Raw genomic sequence first — 23,894 nt, 5'->3', positions numbered from 1 at the left:
ACTACTTTCCAAAACAATCTTTCTGCTGGATACGATCTACCTTCAGATACCTCACCTTTGGAATATCCCAGGTGTCAGACTGAATCTGGAAAATTTTGAATAGCACTCCACGTCGGAAGGGGGAGCTGGTTCCACTTCGGTGCCAGAAACAAACTCATACTGATGTCACAAGAGCCATAAAGCACCCCCACTGGCACCCTGATATCAGTTTCCCTTCCATTTTCACACGCCTTCAAGCTGAACAAGATGAGAATGACATTAGATTGACAAGGTGCAGTACTTCTAGACAGGAACCATATTATGCTAGTTAAATTAGTTGTTCATCCTTCAAAACGGGGAGGAGGGTAGAGTAAATAAGGAATCTGAAGGTAGATCGAGTATCCACCAGAAACATTGTTACTGAAGGTAAGTACATTTTTCTTCCGATACTTCTACCTGCAGATTCATCACCTTTTAAATAAATTGCTCACGGAGTACCCAACTAGGAGATGGATTTGAAAGATTAGTTAAAACTAATAAGGCCTGAAGGACAGAACATGCAGTTACTTTCCCTCCACACTTCAAAAATCTAAACAGTAGCAAAAGTGTGGAGGGAAGCCTACGTTGCCACTAAGCAGATCTCTGTAATGGGGACTCCCCTTGCAAGAGCTGAAGTAGATATCACTCTGGTGGAGTGAGCTCTGATGTCCTCGATGGGTTCCTTTCTGGCCAAGGTCTAGCACATTTTAACACATACGATAATCCACCTTGACAGCTACTTCAACTAGATGGCTTTACTTTTCATCTTGCCAGTGTAGTCTACGTAAAGCTGATCATCAATTCGGTAGACCTTGGTAAAGTTAATGTAAAAACTGACAGCTTTCTTGGGATCCAGTCTATTAAGCCTTTCTTCCTCTTTAGTTGAGTAAGGAGGGGAAAAGAAATCAGGGAACAGCCAGCAATTCAGGCAGATTGATATGGAATATATGTTCCAATGGAGCATAAGGACTCTGATCTTGAGGCAATCCAGTTGGGATCCCCACACTAGATTCAAATGTATTCATTGTTATCACTGTGGCTGCTACTAGTGGTAAGTGGAATGTCCTTCCTTGTACCAGGTTGAATTCCACACCAGATCAAGTACACTGCAGCGTCCGTCAAGATCTCCACCATGTTTGGAACACTGCCTCTGAAGGGCCCTCCAGTGAAAGTGTGTGAGCGAACAGGAAAATGAAGGAAGCTAACAGACCTAGCAGGCGTAACACTGTCAGAATAGGAACTTGTGCTTTGTCCTGCAACATCAGAGTCACAACCTGAACATCCTTTATCCTCTGAGAAAGGGTAAAGCCTCTATTCAATGTAGTCCCTTGCTCACTTTGCCACTGGATTCAAGCAAGCCGGGCTGAAGACGGCTGGAATGCCAGAAACTGGTCCTCGGAAGCTTGTTTCCGGTCCAGGGAAGGCATGGCTTGGCAGTTCGAGCTGGACTGTTCCCATGAGGCACAGGGTCAGACTGATTTGCATATAGCCATGTCTGAACTGGGGTGGCAGAGTGGGCTAAAGAACGGTGATGGATTAAACCCAGATCTTTTGACTGGGTGTGAGTGTTTGATTGATTCAGATGCTCAGTCCATCACCACCCCTTTTTGTACCGCGTGTCAAGTACTTCCACCACAAATAGGATGTGCTGAGAGGGCACAGAGTGAGATTTGGGCTTGCTGATGGAAAAGCTCAAATCGAACAGCAGATATTTTCACTTGTGAGTGGTGCAATACCATCTTCGTGTACTCGGCCTTGAGAAGCCAGACGTCCAGGTATGGAAATAATAGATTCCTGTTCATCTGCGATGGGTAGCAACCACTGCCATCACTTTCATAAACAAACAGAGCTGAAGCCAAATCTAACAGAAGCAATACAAATTGGTAATGCGCCGATCCTACCGTGAAGCGTAGATACTTCCTGGTCGACTGCAGAATTGGTAAGTGAAAATAAACATCCTACAGGTTAACACGCACCATCCAGTCTTCCACTTCCAGCATGTGCAACACCTGTGCCAGGGACACAATTTTGATCTTCTCCTTTTGCAGGAACAGCTGAAGATCCTGAGGTTCCAGCAATGTCCAGAGACGCAGGGCCTTTTGGCAAAGGGTCCAAGGCCCATCTCCGCTCTGTTTGTTGCAGTTCCACATGGCGGTGGTGTTGCCTGTGAACACCTGCACCAGCCTTTCCTTGATGGAGGGAAGAAAGGCTATCAATGTCAGCAGGATCACTCAGAGCGCCAAAAGGTTAATGTGGAGCCCGGATACCGCCGTAGACCAGGGGCCTCTGATCTCCACCTCTGCCAGATGGCCGCCCCATTCCAGGAGTGATGCATCCATCACTACTGTCAGCTACGGTTTGGGAAAGGAGGAGGGTCTGCTGATGACCCACTCACAGTTGGTTAGCCACCACTGCAGATCTTTTGCAGGTCCCTCCGGGATGTGGACCATGTCAGAGAGATTCCCCTGATGATGCACCAACTGAAACTTCAAGTCCCACTGCAGAGCCTGTATATGCCAGCGGGCATGTGCCACTATCAGGATGCAGGAGGCCATGAGGCCCAGCAGCCTCAGAGTTAGTCTCACTGAAATCCAGGATAGAGGTTGAAACATTAGTATCAGAGTCTGAATATCCTGGGCTCGTCGTTCGTGAGGATAAGCCCAAAACTGCACCATATCCAGAATCACTCTGATGAAAGGGAGTGTCTGAGAGGGATTCAGTTGTGATTTCAGCAAACTGATTGCAACCTCAGCGAATGCAGAAGGTCCGGCGTAGTCTGGAGGTGGGAGATGACAGCCTGAGGAGAGAATGCCTTCAACAGCCAGTCATAGAGATAGGGGAAGATTGCACCCCTGATCTCCACAGATGAGCTGCAACCACCATCATCACTTTGATGAACACCCGAGGGGCACTTGGAAGGCCAAAAGGAAGCACGGTGAACTGATAGTGCTCATGGCCAACAGCAGGTAATGTCTGTGGGTAGGCAGGACATGGAAGTATGCACCATGCAAGTCCAATGCTACCATCCAATCTCCTGGGTCCAGGGCAGATAGGACCTGATCCAGAGTGAGCATCTTGAACTTCATCTTCTTGAGGAAGTAATTGAGAGGGTGTAGGTCTAGGATAGGAAGAAGGCCTCCAACCTTTTCCGGCACCAAGAAGCAGTGGGAATAGCAATGATGACCTACTTCTGGTGTCAGCACCCCTTCTAAGGGTCCCTTGGCCAAGAGAGCCATGACTTCCTAGCAGAGAAGAGAGACGATCCTCCGTCAGCTGCTTGTAAGATGGTGTCATTGGGGAAGGGTAGTCTCGAAGGGCAGGGAGTAGCGGTTCCGAACGATCTGCAAAACCCACCTGTCTGAAGTTATAGACTGCCAGCGGGGTAGGTGATGATGAACCCTTTCGTCAAATGGGTGCCATGATTGCACAAGGGCAGATTAGGAGGGTTTGGAGGCTGCCAATGCCAGGGGAGATGGGGGGGATGTGGGCTTGCCCGACCGCTGTCCGTCTGACCCAAGGGGTCTATGGATACCGCACCCTTGGACACGCAGAGGCTGGGGAGCATGCATGCTGTGGTGGCTGAGAGGGTAGAAGTATGGTTGAAAAACCCTTCCATAGCAACGAAAGGCGGATTGTGGGTGGTGGGGGGCCATGGAAATGCCCAAGGACCAGGCCGTAGCACTACTGTCCTTGAAAGGCTCTAGCACCAAATCTGCCTTGTCTCCAAAGAGTTGGGGGCTATCAAAGGGCATGTCCATAAGAGAGGACTAGACATCCCCCAAAAAAACAGTCATTCTCAACCAAGCGTGGCATCTTAGGGTCATTGTCAACGTAACCGATCTGTCTAGTGAGTCGATGGTGTGCAGTTCACATAGTATTGTGAACTTCGCTGCATCTCCCTGATCGGCCACAGCCGAGAAAGTATGACCCAGGCCTCCTACGGGACCGCTAATAGCACCTGCACAACCGTATCTCATAGGACATGGGAATAGCAGCCCAAAAGGCACATGGTGTTCCCCGACCGCAGTGCCAGGCTAATGGAAGAAAACATCTTCTTACCCAAAGCGCCCAGCCTCTTAGAGTCCCTGTACGAAGGTGCAGTAGGGAATTCTCCAGGATTTATTTGGAACTATGAGGATTAGACCACCAAGCTGTCTAGGTTTGGTTGAGGAAGTTTCTATCCCCTGGAACTGGGCGGTGGTGGCAGGCAATCCTCCTATTCACAAGGGCCCCGGTGTTGGGCTTGGACCAAGGCCCAAGTAGGAGGTCCGTGAGGGTTTAATTGAACGTAGCGGTACTGAGGGTGACACTTCTGGTTGCAGCACCTCTGTCAAAACATTAGTCTTGACTGCCACTGAGGGTAGACTAAGGTCAAGGAACTCAGCCGCCCTCCGCACCACAATAGCGAAAGATACTCCCTCCTACGTAGCCACAGTAGGGGAAGATGGCGTGCCAGTATCTGGAGAAGTGTCCAGTCCACTGGCTTCACCCACATCCTCACCCCAGTATATAGTTCCTTCTTCATAAGGCTGGTATTCGTCAGGGTACAGCGACCCATCTCATTCCTCCCAGAGTCCTAGCCTGTAAGAATGGGGCTCAGGCTCTGCCTGGCCTGCATGGCTCCAGTCAGTGTCAGAAGACGCCCCTCCAGCTCTGTGTCAGAGTTGGGGATGAGGATAGCACCGGGAGCGTCGACAATCTGTGGAGTCTTGGAACCCGTCTGGAGCTAGAGCCTCCGGCATGAATCCAGAAGGGGCCTCTCCCGAAACCATGGGGTTCGAAGACAAGCTGGCGGGAACAGGCAACCCAAATATGAGGTGCATGGCTGTATAAAACTCTTTGAAGTGGGTGGGGTTCGCTTCAGGTCCCGGAAACTCAGAGAGGCACAGAGTCGGCGCAGGCACTGGATCAACCGTGAAACCAGGTCGCAAGTAGCAATGCTCCCTCGACAGCCAATGGATGAGAAAAAGTCAAAGCATGCTCCGATAACTTCTTTCTGTGAGACTTCGACTTTCCTGAATGGCTCGATGACTTGGACTGCGATGACGACCTCGGGCTCTGCGACCGCTCCTGGGACTTGTTCTCAACTGGGACCTTGATCGGCGCACGCTGTGCTTTGAACTGCCAGAAGCTTGCGGGATCGCTCCTTCAAGGCCTTCGGGCCTTCGGGTGCATGGTGTGGCAGTCGGGGCAGGCCTTTGGGTCGTGGCCCCGCTCGAGGCACCAGAGAGAAACAAGGTGCGGGTCCGTCACCAACATCTGTCGGTGACAGGTGATGCAGGGCTTAAAGCCGGCCTTTTTGGAGGACATACCTGACACAATAATTAACTGAACAACAATAAGCATCCACAACTACTGGAATAAATAAGAAAACTACTACTAGTAATGCACCACATAATCAGCTGATTTAGCAATTTATCCAGTATTTCCCAGTTTGTCCTAAAGAGTCTTCCTATGTCCCATCATTACCATTAAGACCACCATGGTATCATCCTAAAATTGGCCTCAACACCGCCCCACAAATAACCCTTACTAACGCAATTACTACTTCTTCCATTCCTAAATACATTCATGCATTATTGCTTGCTATATCTACTTCTTTAAAGGTCATAAATACATTAGATTCATTCTGTTCCATGCTACTACCTTCCACAGTATACATAACCATCATTATAAAGGGTACTTAGTCAATATTTCAATCACTCTCACAGGAGCCGATCATTTTGTTTTGCCTTTGTCAAAATTGTTAGGGAAATATTCACAAACTTACAGGCTTGTCAGTGATCCATGTATTTTTCACTGTTACCCTTTCCACATCCAGTCAATACCCCATTTGCTGCTCTGTATCCTCACCTTACTGCTGCTAAAAATCTAGCAGTCTCTCCACAGTACTAGAGTCTACAGTGCTTCAGTTAAACAGGTTCTCAGTATCAGGGCCCATAAATAACTTGATTTTCATATAGTACCTCATATCATACTTCTGCCATTTTGAAAGGGCGGAAAGGAACATTGTGTTTTTATAACCCGCTTTCACTTTACTCAGCTTACTGACTTTGGAAGACTGGAAGCCTGAGGTGGCTTTGACATGATTCAAACTCGAGACCTGCACATAATATCAGATGTCAAGGGGGAGCGTCTAAATACGGAGTGATCTCACTGGCTCATAACTTGATCATTTTAGTTCACCTACGTTTAACTAAGTTTTACAGTGCGCTAAATAGCTTGAGAATAACACTCTAAATTAAATAAACAAAAAATAAATGCTATTCAAAGTTAAATAAAACAACATCTAATTGTACATAACTGCTGATTATGTACAGAGCTCTGCTGCCTTTTAGCTAGGTTTGCACTATAGAAATACCATATACATACATACTGCTTAAAATAAGGAAATAAGGCACGTACCTTCATTGTTAAAATTTAGGTAAAGAAAAGGAGCACAAAGAGAATCCAGACCTAAAGAAAAGAAAGGAACCCACTTTAGGTGTTATGTTTGCCTCAATGTCATACAGGAGTCAAACAGGGAAAAAATACGCTAGCTCGCTCACTTAGCAAGAACAAACAACAAAACTACTACATCCACATTGTCAATTCATAATGTTAGAAGGTTTGAAACAACATAACCTTTTCAGAGCAGATCCGTAATTTACATGCATTTAAACAACTTTGCTTCACCCATAGAAGGTGGTATGCTTGATCATACCGTTCGTCTTTGTCCTCGCCTCCAACCAACCTTGATAGGGCTCATCTCGAGCTCTTATTGCGAGGGGCTGTTTGACTTGTCCTGAGAGGGCCGCTTCCGTGGCTGTGTGAGTGGTCAGTAACTGCTCCCTGCGGCTCCTTACCTGACGGACCCTACCGGTAGATATGGCGTGCAGACAGGCTCCCTATGCGGCAGTGGTTCTCCTATTAACCTCCGGAAAGGTATACTTGCAAGTCAGACTCTGTTAATCAGGAGGAATCAAGAGTAAACGGCGTCCATACGAACCAACGAGCAAACGGAGTTCTGGGGCCGCGCTGCAGCGAAATGAAAGCAACTCGCTGACTCACCTGTCGCAGAGGCGGAGGTGGACTGAAGGCGTAGCACGCCGCCGGTGAGTGCTGCGGAGCATTCGCGGAGTGTGGATGTGACCAGGCTGGTTTGGACTGAGCGCAGCAGCTGTTCTCTATTCCGCAGAGCGAGGTCGGCGGAGTGCGTTTGTGTGGGACTAAACACCAGTTCCACGGTGCTTGCGGTAAGGGATTCTACGAAGCGTGAAGCCTGCTCAGAGGGATGGCAAGAGGAAGAGGGGCAAAAACTCGGGGGGTTGCCGTGACAGACTCTGCGGGCTCTACAGGCGTGATGGGCTCGATGGCTGCTACTGATGGTGGGACTGCAGCCATGGGAGGTGAAGACGGTAAGAAACGGGTCTGCAACGACAGACCAATAGCTTCTGAATATGCTTCCAGGACCCCTAATACTCGGCGACAGTGGGAAAATATCTCGTCGATACAGCAGGAAGTCAGTGACAAAGCCCGCACAGTACCGGCAATCTTTAATACACGCCCTGTTGCTAAAGCTAATTTAAATGCTGCCAAAGTAACTGTAGACCTGGGGGCAGACTTGGGGGGAGCTGGTCAAAGTTCTGGACATATAACTGTATCTAGGGATAGCTCGCTCCCTGCTCCATTGGCTGTGTGTCACACTGAGCTCCATGACGCAGCAACTGTAGATACACAATTACCAGCTATTAGTAATGATGCAATAATAGTGGATAATTCAATTGTGGATAATGGTAGTTCTTTAATGGACAAAGGATGTGAGGCCATCCAAACTGACACAACTGGCTGATCACTCAGCTGGGGCAAGGTCGTGTAATGACCCCTTGCTTAGGTGTAGTATTCCTATACCTACCCTTATATATAGACACATATGCACCTATAAGTCACTCCTATGGTTGGTTGTATGCGAGATGGTGCTCTAGCATGAGCTGAGCCTGTCTGCAGCTTTCGGAACCATGTCCTTATAGCTGTTCTATGATATAGCCATACCATATACACTTAAGTGCATTATGAACCTCGCGGTTAAATGCTATCTTTGGTTTGGCTTTATTAAAACATGTTGTGTAAGGTGTCATACGCTGGCGACGGGGGTAGCATTCCACCCTTCTAGAGGGAGAAGACATGTTGTTCCTACTAATCCCGGTTAAGGTTAACCAGAGCCTCAGCATCACAAAATGGATGCTGCTGCCACAGACACAAGTCTGACCTCCTGCTGCTGGGAGTCCTTCCAGCGAGGGAGGCTTGGACAATAGGTTTCCTGTCTTGGGAGGTGCCAGCACCACCCCACTCAGGCCATAGTGTATTGGGGCAGGAAGGGCTGAATGAAATGAGACACTGCCTGGGGCACACAAGGTGTCCCATGCATAGTCCAGTTCAAACCGGTGCTGGGGCACTCCAGCCCCAGCTCTGGCGCGAAACTGGACAAAGGGAAAGGGGTGTAACCACCCCCTTCCTGGGTCCCACCCATAGGAGGGACCTAGCAGGTAATCCAGCCCCTAAATGTGGTATATAGGTAGGAGCTGAGTCCCAAGACTTTGGATTTATCTTGTCTGAAACTCTGAAACGAAACTCTGGACCTTCGAAATCCTACTCGACGTAGAAGACTGAAGAATCTCCCTTGTGGTCAAGGAGTGACCACCCTGCACAAGCAGGCACCATCAAGCGATCAACGGTTTGTTTTGTCGACGCTCCCGCCGGAGCCTGAGCACAGAGCCTGACAAGACCCGGACTTCCAGACTTCCTTCAGCCCGATCCACAGCCACAGCAAAGCTGAGACCCGTGGAGGTGGCGCGAGACGTGGGACCGGCCATATTGGAAAGCCAGCGAATTGCTTTCCGTGCAACTTCTGAGGCACCCTCGAATTTGTACATTGGGGATTGAGAAGCCCCAGCCCCGAGCACCAACTGCACCGAAGATCAGCCCTCCACACTCCACGAGTTCTGCGTGGGGCCCTTCTGCATTTTCCTGCTCAACGCGTCTGCCCGGTCACTTGCCCATTGGCTAGTGGCCTCTACGACGACGAACCTTTGAATTTACAATGCTGATCTGGTTGCTCCAGACTGGCCCTTGCTCCCCTGAAAAGGAGCAGCCCATCAGACCTTGCTGGTCTGATTAAGAAGCCATCTTCCTTTTCTGCGTGGGTTGCCTTTGCCAAGGCTTGTTGACTCCAATCGACAGCGAGATCCTTCGTGCCCAGCTCCTGGTCGTCGTCGACACCTCCTGGTCCACGTGGCTGCAGAGACAAGCTTCACAACATCACCTGATCGCATCCCGACATCGCCTGGTTCCTTCCTGGTTCCATCCTGGTCACTGGCTACTGACCCAGACTCTGTCTGTCCAACCGGACACTTCTCTCCTGGTCGCCTGCAGCATCTTTCTCCAAGACTCCATAGGAATCAGCGACGAAACCGACACACTTTGACACCTATGCACCCGCTTCCTGTGGGTGAGGTAACACGAGTATTTCGGTACTCCAGTGGGTATTGACTATCCTAGTCTCCTAGTTTCAAGTAGCTTTTCCCTAGTCCTTCCGGAAGTGTCCTAAAAGAACTAGTTTCCATTTCTTTCGTTCCCATTCTAACTCTATGGTAACTTGCGTGCGTGTAAAGACACTGCACGCGCATCCAGTGGGCCTCCTGCTCCTATCCTTTGGTAGTACATTGTAGCCTCAGCGATTCTCCAGGCCCTAGTCCTTTCCTTTGTTCGTGACGTGGTTCTTATACCACTATTTTAGTATATGGTTCGAAGTGCCCCTAGGGCATTACTGTATTTTGTGCAACTTATTGTATTTTAATTAAGTATCTTGTTATGTGCTGGTGCCTCTGACCTCATAAAGAGTTCAGACGATTGTGTTAGAAATAAATACATATATATTTTGATATACAACCTGTGTGGTGTCCTTTCACTTGGTATTAATGGGGTTACATATAGTAAAACAGCTGGCTTCACATGCCCTCTTGAGTTTAGCCTAAGACTGCTTTGTCCATGCTACCACTAGGATAGCTGGTCTATAAGGTTGACTTTACAACCATCCCCATAAGGGTTGTTTGGACTGGTGCAAGGTGCTCACTAGAATAGTGAACATCATATACCAGGCCAACTTCTCACACATGGGCAAACCACAGATAAGATATGGGTCAACAGGGGAGTCCGCCAGGGTTGTGTGATGGCTCCTACCCTATTCTCACTTTATGTGAAAGGAGTGGTTAGTTTTCTGAGCCAATTTCCAGCAGATGCCCCAACCCTGGCAGGGCAAAAAATCCCTACCCTCCTGTTTACCTATGACACCCTCTTAATCTCAAAAACCCCGATGGGCCTCCAGGAACTCCTCACCCGCTTTCAACTGTTGTGTACACAAAGGGGCCTAACGATAAACATCACAAAGACAAAATTCATGGCTTTCAATCCGGGGAAACATTTTAGAAATAATCTCACTCTTAATAGTTCCCCCTTAGAGAGAGTCCATTCCTTTGATTATTTGGGTATCAGGTTATCCGATAAAATGCACTGGGGGAACTCACCTAAACAAAATGTTACTGAACCACAAGCGGGTGGTGGGTGCCATTGGTAGGGACCAACGGTCATCGTCAACTAGACTGGTAGCTCCAGCCCTAGTAGTTTACGAAGGTAAGGCTGTGAGCTCAGCAATGTATGGCGCTGAACTTTGGGGTTTGGAAAAAACTGATGAGATTGGACGATCTGAGAGCAAATTCCTTAGAGATCTGGTTTCCGTTCCCACTAACACGCCACTCAAGCCCCTAATATCTGATATGGGCAGACGCCCGTTTAGTGAGGTGGCCAGACTTCGCCCCTCTTGTACTGGATACGATTAAGACGCACCCCAGAACTCCATAGTTATGCGGTGGGTCTTTTAGAGCTCATATCCCTGGACACCAACAAAAGGGTTAAGTGGCTTAGAGACCTAAGGGCCTACTGACTAAGCTGGGCTTAGCCGAAGCTTGGGCCAAGCAGGTCCCTCCGACCAAGAGTGAGCTAAAAAAGATTTATTGGAACTGGGTTAACCTCCAGGTCTTACACAGCCCAAGGCTTGGTAGACTAACCAACGAGTTCCTCCAGCATAAGCCAGTTGGATCCCTGGAATCTTACTTAGATCTAATCAGGACACCTAGAGATAGGGCACTATATATCCAGTTTAGATTTGGATCCCTAATGCTAAACACCGCACTGGCAAAACGGGACCCAACAACTTCCATCCTAGCTAACTGTCCTTGCTGTGATTGATGTACAGCAAGAAACCGTAGCCCATCTATTCTTTGCTTGCCCAGCTTATAAGCAGGCAAGGGCCAAATGGCTCAAGCCTGTTTGTACTCTATTGGGGCACCAGAAACCATCTTGATGCCCTATGAATCCTGAGAACGGACTCATCCAGGTCCTTGCTGGTATGTGGCGTCGCCACGTATCTGCGTTCGGAGTGGATCATTCGCACAAAAGCACAATCAAGGAAGAACCTTTAAATAAAATCTAGCGAATTTGGGGATTAGCGAGTTAATTTATACATATAAATGATCTGTGAAGCACTATCGACAGACTGCTTTGTGTGGGACCTGTGTCTCAGCTAAATTTGTAATTTTAAATCTAATGGTCGAAGGTCAACTAAGATATTAAGTTAATTTTAGTGGGGATGGTATAGCAAGGTTTAAAATTCATTTTATCATATGAAATGTTCTTTTATAATTTTATACGACTGTGAAATGCTTTTATGATACCTGCTATCGAATAAAGCTTATTTGAAATGAATGAAAAAAAGGTAGTGGTTTAGAATAGCTCGTTGTTTAGCTTTCAAGGTTCAGGAAGTCGTGGTTTAGGCAGTAGTTGTTTAGACATACATACCTCTGGTGCAATGTGCTCAAAGACCTTCTGGAAGCTGGCTGTTTCTTGGCGAATGATTAGCGAATCTTGATAAAGAGAACAATTCACCTCAACAGTCTTCTTCTGCCCAGCCTTCCCTTTTCTTTGACCCGGCAAACCACACAAATAGTTAATTGTGCTAATGATGTTCATTAGTATGATCAATGTAAAAGCTTAGTGTAAAAGCTCAAAGTCCTTTTGGGTTCCAAACGATGAAGGCTCCACTCCTCTTATGAGGGGTGAGGGTGGGGCAAAGAATGCAAGCAGGGTGATCGATTGCCTAACATGGAAAGGAGTCACAATTATAGGCAAGAAGGACACCCCAGTTCTCAACAACAATGTTTCTGGGAAAAAGGTGGTGTACAGAGGTTGCACTGACAGTGCTTAAAGCCCACTCATGCAACGAGTTGAAGTAACCGCCGTGAGGACGATAGTCTCCAAAGTCGAGGAAAGCAGAGAACAGCTACACACCAACTCATAGGGTCTGAACATGAGGAATGCTAAGACCAAGTTAAAGTTCCACTGTGGCATCACAAACAGCTTGGAAGGAAATATGTCAACCCTTTCATAAACCTCATCACAATAGGTGATTTAAAGGATGGTTGTTCCAGCACAAGTGGAAAGGCTGAACGGGCCAACAATCTTAAATAGTGCCCACTGCACAGCTGTAGTGGGCCAAAGACAGAATGAACAACAGACCATCCAACAGCTTGCCTCATAAAGGGTCAATCTTGCAGATACCACATAGGTGACAAATCTGTCCCAGAGCCAAGCATAAATGGACTTTGTGAAAGGGTGTCTAGTGGTGAGGATGAAGCCTACCACTTCAGGCAGCAGATCAAATACATTCAACTGTTGTCACAAAATCTCCACACATGGAGGTGTAGACAGCACAGGTTCAGGTTCAGGACCCTGCAGTGCTGCTACAACAGGTGATCCTCCTGAAGTGGAAGCCTATATAGAGGGCAAGAGTTCATGCTCAGATGTTCTGGGTAATACAACCTCCTGGACCAATCCGGAACCACTATAATGATTTGGGCCTGACCTTTTTGGATCTTTTTGAGAACTCAGGAAAGGAGAGATAGGGGCTGCAAGGTGTACAGGAGTCCAGTGTTTCATTCCAGCTTAAACAATGCATTTAACCCAGATCTATGACTGAGGTGAAAGAGTGAAAATGTTCAGCGTTCCGCCCATTATCTTATTGTGCTGCTATGGTCGCCCTAAGCGAAAGGGTATGCCCAGACTTAGGCCCATGCTCGCTATGCCACTGGATTCAAGCTAGCCTGGCTGCTGAGGGGTGATACCAAGAAACAGGTCCCAGGATGCTTGTTTTCCAATCCAGGGAGGACCTGGCCTGGCAGTTCTGGCTGGACTGTTCTGGCAGAGCACAGCAAACGGTAGGGCTTAGCAGTGCTGAATGATTTGTATGACCAAGCTGTCGAACATGATGGACCACCACCCTAGGAAGAAATACTGAACTCTGTCCCCTATGGAATTGATGTGCGGAACGAAGGGTAAAGTAAACTGGCTTAGTGGCTGTTGCTACCGGGAACGAGGACTAGGACTTGGAGGACTGGTTCCCCTTCTGACCTACGTAATGGCTGCCTGAACCATGTCTCTAGCCTCGAAAGAAATGGGGCAACTGCTGCAGCAGTTGGGGTGACTGTTGCTGTCTATACACCAGTCCTCTGGAGTAGCTTCTGAATTTTCCAAACTGACTGGAAACTGCTTGGCAGGGGTCCAGAGACCCAGGGAGTGAACTGGGTTCTCCTGTCATTCAAACACTGACGGGAAATCATCTTTTTCACCAAAAAAGATGTGAGCCATCAAAGGGCATAACGCAGAAAACCCTAAGAAACGCATTCATGTGTGGCGGCAAAGCACAACGCTTGAGCCAACCACCTTTCTCAGGCAATCAGTGATAACAAGGAGAGCACAAATCATATATTTAGCCGTGTCTTGGCCCCCATGAATTGCTTGACCCAGACAGGATGTAAGGTCTTCCGGCAGAAGCCACTCTCCTTCAAAAGAGGCATGCTTTAGGTGTCCCTCTGACATCAGAGCCAAGCTATGACATCAAACAAATGGTTACACCAAGATGGCACCTTCAGTGGGCTCGCATGATGTTCAAGCTCATGGGGGAAAACAGACGGAGTAGTCAAGAAAACATAGAAAGGCAGGGCTGCATAGGTTCACAAAGCACTGTAGAGGACTTCAGTACTTATTTCAGTAGCTCTCTTCCTGGAGCCTTTTATAAGAGATGATGGAGAGCAGGAACTAATGCAAAAGCTAATCACAGATTCATTAAACTATATCTGCCTTCACCCAGCTGAATTCAGAGCGTAGGAGAGTGAAGCACTACAACTGTATAACTGACCACCAGCATGACAGATTTTCAATAAAAATAACATTGAGAAAACATATCTGGATGTATTGAGCCCACACAAAAGTTATCACTGAAGCAACAGAAGACATTTTTTTTAGAAACTCTGGAAAGTAATAATTAGCAAATCAGATAAATATAACCATCAAATAGAGCAATGTTTTAGTGAACAAGGGCTACTTTAACCACATTTGTATTTAATACACATACATCCAGTAACTCTGATTACCTTGCCAGTATACCAGGTCGGGATGGGAAACAACCCAAGCTTTCAAAACCCTTCTGAATTTTGCATGACCCTCGGGCGACGACAGCAACTCATCATACTGGTGGCAGCGAGGAATATCAACTTCTATCTGCAGTAAAATGACGTACAGAAAGAATATCAGAAAAGGGTTAGTCAAAATTATCATGGTGAAACAAATGTGGCAAATTATGCTCTAGTTTACAGTGCCACTCCAAGAATGCAGTCATACCAAAACACAATTTAACACACACATAAAGAAAATCAATCAGTCTCTGAAACACATCTCATTTCAGGGTTAATTGTGTTATAACAGGGTAAGAGCGAAAGCTGACTTAGTATGGTGTATTTGGGATATTAAGTGATGATAGTGCTATAACTTATAAATGTTTCCCTTTCTGCTTGGTATGATGAAGCCATTATAAACATATTAGTCAATCTTAACTCCCTTTCAACCTATGGCTGAATTTTCTTATTTATTAAGCCTTCATAATACGGACAGTAAATATATATTACACAAATGATCAATTCTGACCTGGGAGTAAGTAGGAATTGTGGAGCCAGGCGCTCCAGCTCAAATGTTATCCTAGGACTGTCTCAATGGATAAATGGAGAATAGTTTTAAGGATACTAGCTAGAATGACCTACCTCTGATTGGATTAAATGATACCCAGATCAGATAGAAGATTAGCAAAGGACAGCACTGCACAAATAGAAGTGGCCTACAAAGAACATTCAGGCTAAACTGACGAAACTGAGGGTGTCTGCTAGTCTATCTAAGATAAGGAAAAGGATCTCTTAGCTCATGTACTGATAGATGTTAAATTGAACACGCCTGCATCTCTATTAAAAGAAGCATATTGTAACAGTGGGCTTGCAGCACACTACCAGGTTATTTGACAATAGAAATTAAAGAGATGAAACCACTAAAGCGCAGACATATGCTGAACAATAGGCATCCTAAGTCCCCCTAACCATGAACCTTCAAACTCAATAAACAAAGTTTAGATGCTAACTTCAAGGTTTACCCCATTTCCAGTGAAATGCGACTGCCTCGCTCGACAAAGATGCACCTGCCATGGAGCGACTATGTCAGACCCTAGTCATGCCTAGCTTTAAACAAGCCTTAAGTAGTGTAGCATTGAAAAAAAACATGCTAGAAAAAAGGTAACCCCCTTTCAAAAGAACTGAAGTCATTGCAACCTTTATCAATACCTAAACAGTGAGTATTAAAAAAAACGTATTTTTACTTGAAATAACAGTACCCGGGGTAACCATGTCGATGACATGTTTGACAAAGGATGAAACAACAAAGCATTTTGCTTACATGAATGTTGGTGAGGGGCTGATTTGTGAGCTTCAGTTACCTGTGACTTATTACATCACCTTACTTCCTATTTATTACATCTGTTTGCAACAATTACCCAAAACGTAAATTACTTAACAGTTACGTCAATATTCAGTCATGTACTTCGGTTGCTAAAATGGCTATGGGCGATATGTATCAAGCATTTTCGCATTCGCAAAGAATTTCGGCCTTTGCGAATGCGAATTCTCAATATGGTATGTATAAAACAAATGTGGTACAAAATAAGGAATCGCACAATTTGCTATTCCTTATTTTGCTATTGCATTTAAGGAATTGCAAAATGTGCGATTCCTTAAATGCAATGTATGATGCAATAAAATATTGCTAATTGTTCCTAAGGAATCGCAAATTACCACCAACTTCAAGTTGGTGGTAAGTTGCGAATTCCTTCTAAAAAGCATTTTATTTAAAAACAAAAGGTGCCATGTGACGCTCATACATGCCCTTAGGGCATGTATGTGCGCCATATGCGCACACATGTCATTTTCAGGGGTGCAGCAGGGTGTCCTTTGGACACCCCTGCACCCTTGAAAATATTCTCAATTTGCGATTAGCTAATTGCTAATCGCACATTTCCCCTTCATTCCTATGGGCCTCCTGGCCCATAGAAATGAATGGGAAATTATTCCTTAATTGCGATTAGCAATTTGCTAATCGCAATTAAGGAATATTAAGAAATCGCTAAAAAGAAGCTGATTTCTACATACATACCATTTTGAGATGCCTAAATAGCGATTCCTTAAAAATCGCTATTTAGGAATCGCACAATGGAATGTTGATACATATCGCCCTAAATCTCTAAATAATTTCAATGCATGACAGGGTTTAAAAGCAATCTTTGTATATCACAGATTTCTTATCAGGAAATCTATTTTTTTAGATTACACTGCGGTTCTAATTCATAATAAATAGAGTCCATTTTATGTCCTGGTCTATATTTAAAAATTAGTAGATTTCTTTTTGAGCTGTGACCTAATTATACACTACACTGAAGTTTGAAAGTCATCTAATTATTTTATGAAGTTTAAACCATTTTAACATCTATTCTGCATGACTTCTCATTAGTGTCTATGCTGGTTTCCCTTATATTTCCGCGCTCTTTGAGCGTCCATCAACTCTGGCTTTAAAAGCAGAGATTCACAATCAACACTTGACTTTGTCTTGAACATGATGACACGTACACAGGTGTAAAAGCGATCTCTTCTTTATTTGAGGTGTGAAAGCGATCTCTTCTTTATTCAAGTATTCAAGTACATCCTTGCGAATGCACAAAACAGTGGTGCTGGTCAGGTCCAGAGCTACACCTCAATAGCCCTTGCCCTTAACATTCTAGTAAAACCCAGCATAGTCAAGGTGCAACACTTAATCCAAAAGGAAAGAAGAACAAGTTACTTACCCACGGTTATGCCTTATATGGTAGCGACTATCTAGCAACAGATTCCTTACCTTAGAATATTCCTCAGGAGTCAGACTGGATGTGGTAACTTTTGGTGAGAAGTACCTTTGCATGCCGGTAGGTGGTGTCGCTCAGTTCTGCATGCCACTGTCGGTGTCGTCCATGCCGGAAATGACGAGTGTGATGCCTATTTAGGTGCCACCCCAGCGTGCTGACGTCAGTTTATTTTGCGACTTTCTATACCAGAAGCAATGAGCCATGAGGAACACTGACCACTGGTGTAGATCTATGACACTTATGAGGATCAATCCTTACTCTATAATCCGGTCACAGAGCGGGAAGGGTGGTGGTAAGGAATCTGCGCCTAGATAGAGTCTCTACCAGATAAGGCTTTACCGAAGGTAAGTAACTTGTTCATCTGATAAGAGACTTCTAGCTGCAGATTCCTTACCTTAGAATAGATACCGAAAACAATATCTCCCAGGAAGGCAGGGCTGGGATACAGAATATACTAAGCAGTCCTGTAAGACTGACCGGGCAAAAATGGCCATCTCACGGGACCTGACTAGGCAGCAGTGCTTTGTAAAAATGTGTACAGAAGCCTACTTTCCTGCCTGAAAGATATCCAGGGGAGGAGCTCCGCCAGCTAACGCAGTGGTTGCAGCTCTGGTAGATTGAGCCCGCAAACCATCTGGTGGTTAATGGCTAGTATGTAGCAGATTTTTATGCAAGGAACTATCCATCGGGAGATGGTTTGCTTCTGCACCACCTTTTTTTCTTGGCTCCAATATATCCAATGAGGAGTTGATTGTCCACTCTTTTTGGGTCCAGTCTGTGGAGTCTCTCCTCTTCTTTAGAAGGATGAGCTGGAGAATAAAATGTAGGCAGAGTGATGGATTGCCGACATGAAAAGGGGTAACAACTTTTGGTAAGAAAGATGCCCTCATTCGTAGAACCAGTTTGCCAGAAAAGAAAGTGAGGTATGAAGGATGCACAGAGAGCTCCTGTACCTCAATTATCCTCTGGGAAGATGTTATAGCCCTTAGGAAGGCTGTACTGATAGTAAGAAGTCTGAGTGGGCGGTTGTGCATTGGCTCGAAGGGAGAAACCATAAAAAAAGTAAGAACCACATTTAGGTCCCATCAAGCCATAATAGGATTTTTGAAAAGGGATGGCGGATATGGCGACCGTAGAAAAACAGAAATGTCAGAAAGATAACCTTGTAAGGTGCCCAGAGACGAGCTCTGCTGGGCAAAGCAAAGACTAAATAAGAGATCCTAAGAAAGGGGTGCAGATAGAGGGTCAACATGCTTATCCGTACACCATGCCAAAAACGTACGAGGAGTGAGGTTTGCTGTGGGCAAACTATGGCACTTGACATTATATATATATATATATATATATATATATATATATATATATATATTATATATATATGGGGGGGGGGGTCTTTGGAGCTGTATATATATATATGGTAACCGTGAACAGGGACATTGTTTGTCCGAAACGCGTAGGGTGGGGAAAACCCTAATGAAATAAAACGTAAAAAACCTTTGGAGTGGTGTGCGGCGATCTTTCTTTTTGAAGGGTTTTTGCTTCGGAAATATATATATATATATATATATATATATATATGAAGAGTGGTGTATTTGGGTACAGTTTTGATTTCTTCCCTATGAGATGAAGGCCCAATTAGCAACGTGGATTTAATGTTAACTGCCATTAGGGAGAGGATATGCCCTAACGGCTAGGGCTGTCGACCTCAAATCTGGGGACCTGGGTTCGAGTCTCAGCAATGACGCTCAACATCCTGTGATTCTGGCCAAATCACTTAATCTCTCGGTGCATAACAAAAAAATGGATGTTACTTTGTGTAACACAACTGGTGCTCATGTAAAGCACTCTGATACCTGATAGCTTCGGGTCAAGTTTGCGCTATATAAAACTCCAGAAAAAAAACCTGAAGGTCTTGGTGAAGTCTATGAACTAAAGAGGCTTTAATCAGACAATTGTATAAATAAGGGAACATGAATACTCCTATTCTGAAAGTAAAGCTAGTATAGTATTGTGAGGAGCTTCAAGAAAGCCCTAGGTGCAGAATAGGAGGCATCATTATGTATTTATAATGACCTTTACTTACTTTGAAACATAGAACTTCCATATGTTTCATACAACTTGGCCCATGAAAATATTCATTTGGCCAATTTAGACCATACAACCAACCCCCATTCTTAAGATGAGGGAACATTTGGTGAAGGGTCCACAAGATGAAATGTACCTTTTTTACCCACTAGTTAACCAACTTGTGTGGGAAAACTCCTGTTTGGAGCTGCTGCTCTTGATTAGAAAATCACAGAAGTAAATTACTCTAGTGCATGTTTCTCCAGTAGGGAGTGAGTTTCTTGAACCAGCTAGTTCATTTTCGAAGTAACTGTGCATAAGAGCTGGAAATCTGATTTTGTACCCATTTAATGGAATAGGTACAGTACTCGTGCCCTTCGTAATTTTTTTAAAAGCTAGGAGATGGTTGAAGTTACGTCCCTCCTACCAGAGTGGTGGATAAGCAGATGGAGTCACTGATTCCCAGAGGCCTTCAATGTAGCAGCAGAAGACTGCTGGTGATTACTTCTTCCACGGGAGAACTTTTGAAAGTGAAAAACTACTTTTGTCGTTTTTGTTCTTGAAGCGGCCTCTTCCAGTATGGGATGTGAGAATGTTTCTTGCCAAGACCCTTACATTGTACTTATAGGAACTCCTTTCTCTTTAGTACATGAACAGACTTTAAGGTTTCTATCTCTGTCTATATTTTCTGGATTTCTTCATCTGGGTGGAACCAACTACAGGTGACCCATTATAATGAGAACACAAGCATATTGTGTTGCACCTCAGGACCTAAAGATACAAGTCTTAGCCTATTAGACAACAAAAGACTGAAATACCATGGTAGATGCTACAGTAGCAAGATGCTATATTCCATGTCACATCAATTAAATGGTCTGAAGTGATCATGCGTTCCTTCACAGTTTATTTAATGTCTTCACTTACTCTAAAGAGAAACTCAAACAATGGGTTCATCATGGGCAGGATGCAATAACATCAATAAAGCTTTGTCTGGATATTTAAAAAATATTTAAAATATCTAATGGGCAGCTCATAGTTCGACATGGGGTTATCCACAGAAGAATTTCTTGTTGGAATGAATACAGGAAAGCAGGAGTCGGTGATGATAAGTACCTATGTGTCTTATTTTTCTGTGCAGAGTGAAAGGTTTAATCTATTACACAGCGTGACATCTCTGACAAGTCTCTTATTTTGGCTCAGACACTTGGAAATGGCCAGAAGCAGTGTCGGTTCTAGTAGTATAACAGCTGTCATAAGGAGTAGTAATACTTCTATGCTGCAGATTAATCCGAGGCTTTGTAATCTGAGGAGGCACTGGAACCTCCAACGAATTTAAGAGTAAGTGCTGCTCTCTGAATAGGGTGTGAAGCTACGTCATCTTCAGGTGTTAGGATAGGAACCACTGCAGTCAGAGGATCTGGAGAAAGCAGAGAAGGTAGCACAACCCTCCTTTAAAACTTGCTAGGCAAAGGCGACTCTTCTGTTGTTAGAAAGAAAGAGACCCGAGACCCTCATCACTGAAATTACTTTTGACGTTGACTGAGAATACTGACAAACCCTCAACCATGATAAATGGGTGAATCTCCAGGGCTGATTTTTAATACAGAATGATTGTCAGAAATGCCTCTTAATTTTGACTGTCTAGATCCAGAAATGGAGTGCCAGTGACTTTGGGAAGCTGTCCTCAAACCACGATAAAAGCTGAACTATGAAAGAAAGAACTTTATGGAACCACCAGGCAGATATAGAAATACAGCTCTGGAAGTGAAATCTCATAGCATTCATCCAACTCATCGACAGGGAACCCAAATCCATGAATAAAGTAGGTCAAAAAAGCAAAATGAATAATTATCTAGTACATGTATACAGTTGAAACCATATTATTTGGCAGATTCAAAGCTGAATCAACAGTATTTTTGGTCAGGTATATTAGAAACACTTACCTGCCTGTCTGTTGGAATCGGTGTGTCTTTATCAATTGCCTCATACTTTTCCTGAATCGCACCCTGAAAACAAAAGATACAGTGAAAATTAAGATGTTATAAGTATGAAGTACTCTGAAGACTTTTCTACTAAACACTAGCAATATATTAATTCTCCATCGGTCATATAAATAGTTTTTCTCTACCATAAATCCTTATAGTAAGGACCTAAATACTTTATTGCTTTTAGACTTATAAAATTGAATTATATAATACCATTGTTATAAAATACAACTAAAAAATAATATACAATGTATATCACGCCATTACAAGATTGCACACGTATTATGAGCAACTGCACTCTATGTACATTTTTATTGATAATATGTACATATTAATGAAACAGAACTTTTTAATTATTATGCCAACAATTTCATCAATATCAGTGTAGACCTGCGACTTAAATATGCTAGGAAAAACCTAGTGATTTTATATCTCACAGTAACATACAAGCAGCATTCTCACATTGAATGTTGAATTATCTCAGGACAAGGGTCCTCAAACAAGAAAACATCCACCATATTATGTCAAACTATACTTATATGGACATAAAGGTCTCTGCCAAATTATACTGATATGAACAAAGTTCTCCTAGAGAATTTCAAGACTTCTGTGACAACTGTCCTCACTATAAAAACAATAATATTCCTATCATCCTATATACAAATAAAGCAAAACTTTGCACTGAAATGTTTGGATTTGCAGCACTGAGCAGTAATTGTAAGAGAATTAAAGGTTCATATTTTTTCTTGTTCATGTATAACCCTTCTGATACCAAAGAATATATGCTGTTTAGTGGAATACCCTGGCCTAAGAGGAAAAGATAAGACATTACAAATACTGTTGTACCATTCCCTAGAGTCAGTTCAAGCATATGTTTTTTTAGAACTTAATCTTTTAAACAAGGATTCTTAAAACAAGATAAAAATAAAAATACAAAAAGACTCAATATAAACACAGTATACAATACATTTAAAACTCAATTAATCCAGCCAATAAAATTAGCATTCTCCAAAATCATCCTTAACACTCAAGCAAACGATTTCAATAAGGCTTTCTTAGTTTAACTGTACAAATGTATCAACAGATAATAAAAATCGACCCATGGAACAAGCCAGATTAGGAAATCTCATTTCCTGCAATAATGTAATCGCTTGCCATCTATCCTTTATGTCATATTTTATAAAAATAGGTTTTAAAAAGGACTTCCATTGGGCCAAAAACCACAAGCAATACACTAGGTTGTGAACTAAATTTCCCTTCATATTGAGACCACACTTAAGGATTACTCCTACACCTAGTAAAGCACCTCCTCTTTCTGACATTAGCGCTTGATTTAACCTGCATCTAAACCTTAGGATGCTTCTTCACATTTTGTTGTTTGGGAGTCTCTCTAGCTAGGGAAAGGTCTCGCCTCCCATCTACAAATTCATCAAGTGGGAGTCAGAATGTTTCTTACCTAGATATAAAAGATTCTCCTCTCTGGAGACATGCTTTGTTATTCTTTTCAACTCCTCCTTACTCACCCCTATTGCATTAGTACCTTCTGCTAATTCTATTTTTAGTTCCTTACAACAGGTTTGAATCCTCGCTCTTACTCCTGTTCCCAATTGAGCTCAGTTAATATCTCCATTGTACATAACAGGGAGATTTTGGGGACGTCCACACTTTCTATTCTTATCCAAAATGTTATAATCTTTACCAGTTCTAAAAACGCCCACCGTGTCAGGCCCGTTTCCACTCTAACTGCTTGCACCATGGAGGGGGAGGGGGAAGTCGTTTTTTCTGACACCCTCCTTCTTTAAGATCCCAACTCTTTTGCCCCCTAAGCCTATCACCTCAGCACCATACTGAAATTGTGGCTGTATCATGGCCTGCTAGGTCACCAGCATTGGTCGGAAGTTAAGGCCCCTCCGTAGCGGTAATTACATTTCTTCAGCCCCAAGATTGTTTGAAGCGCATTAGGTTGTATAGAGGCCAGGTGATCCTTCCATCCTAAATCGTGTGAGAACCACACACCTAAATATTTGTATTTTTTAACTCTTTCTAGCTTGACTTTATTTATTTCCCAGGCCATATGTTTCAATTGCTTCTCTATTGGGAATACTTTGGTCTTTTCCATGTTTATTTTTATTTTTTTCTCCTTACAATATTCCTCTGAAATATCAAATTTTCCCTGAAGACCAATTCCTGTGCAGTCTAAAATCACTAAATCATCTGCATACAACAGACAGCTAATATGCACACCATTCATTTTCGGGGTAAACATATTGGGTAAACTGAGGACTTTTGGAAGATCGCCAGGAACAGGGAAAATAATGTATGTGCCAGTACACACCCTTGTCTCAAGCCGTTTTTCATATTAATTCTCTTGGTTAAGGAGCCTTCACTGTCCAGGTCGAATTTGGCCCAGTTATCCATATGAAATTTCTGCAGCATTAAAAGCGAATCTTTTGGGATCATGTAAGCCA

At 44.1% G+C, this 23,894-nt stretch overlaps 1 protein-coding gene across 5 annotated transcripts in view; it reads right to left on the bottom strand.

Moving 5' to 3' along the window:
- TBCK (TBC1 domain containing kinase) overlaps positions 1-23,894 on the bottom strand; it is a 1,465,497-nt gene that overhangs the window by 840,076 nt on the left and 601,527 nt on the right. For all 5 annotated transcript variants that reach the window (XM_078676605.1, XM_078676609.1, XM_078676607.1 and 2 more), the window contains 3 exons: positions 21,385-21,447; positions 14,541-14,667; positions 6,424-6,474 (listed from right to left, as the gene is read on the bottom strand). In XM_078676605.1, the coding sequence (XP_078532731.1) occupies positions 6,424-6,474; positions 14,541-14,667; positions 21,385-21,447 (241 nt within the window). The remainder of the gene's footprint in view (positions 1-6,423; positions 6,475-14,540; positions 14,668-21,384; positions 21,448-23,894) is intronic.

Source organism: Lissotriton helveticus, chromosome 2_1 (assembly GCF_964261635.1).
Source record: "Lissotriton helveticus chromosome 2_1, aLisHel1.1, whole genome shotgun sequence".
NCBI lineage: Eukaryota > Metazoa > Chordata > Amphibia > Caudata > Salamandridae > Lissotriton > Lissotriton helveticus.
The sequence above is the reverse complement of the archived record's forward strand: the minus strand, read 5'-3'. Positions and strand labels throughout refer to the sequence as shown.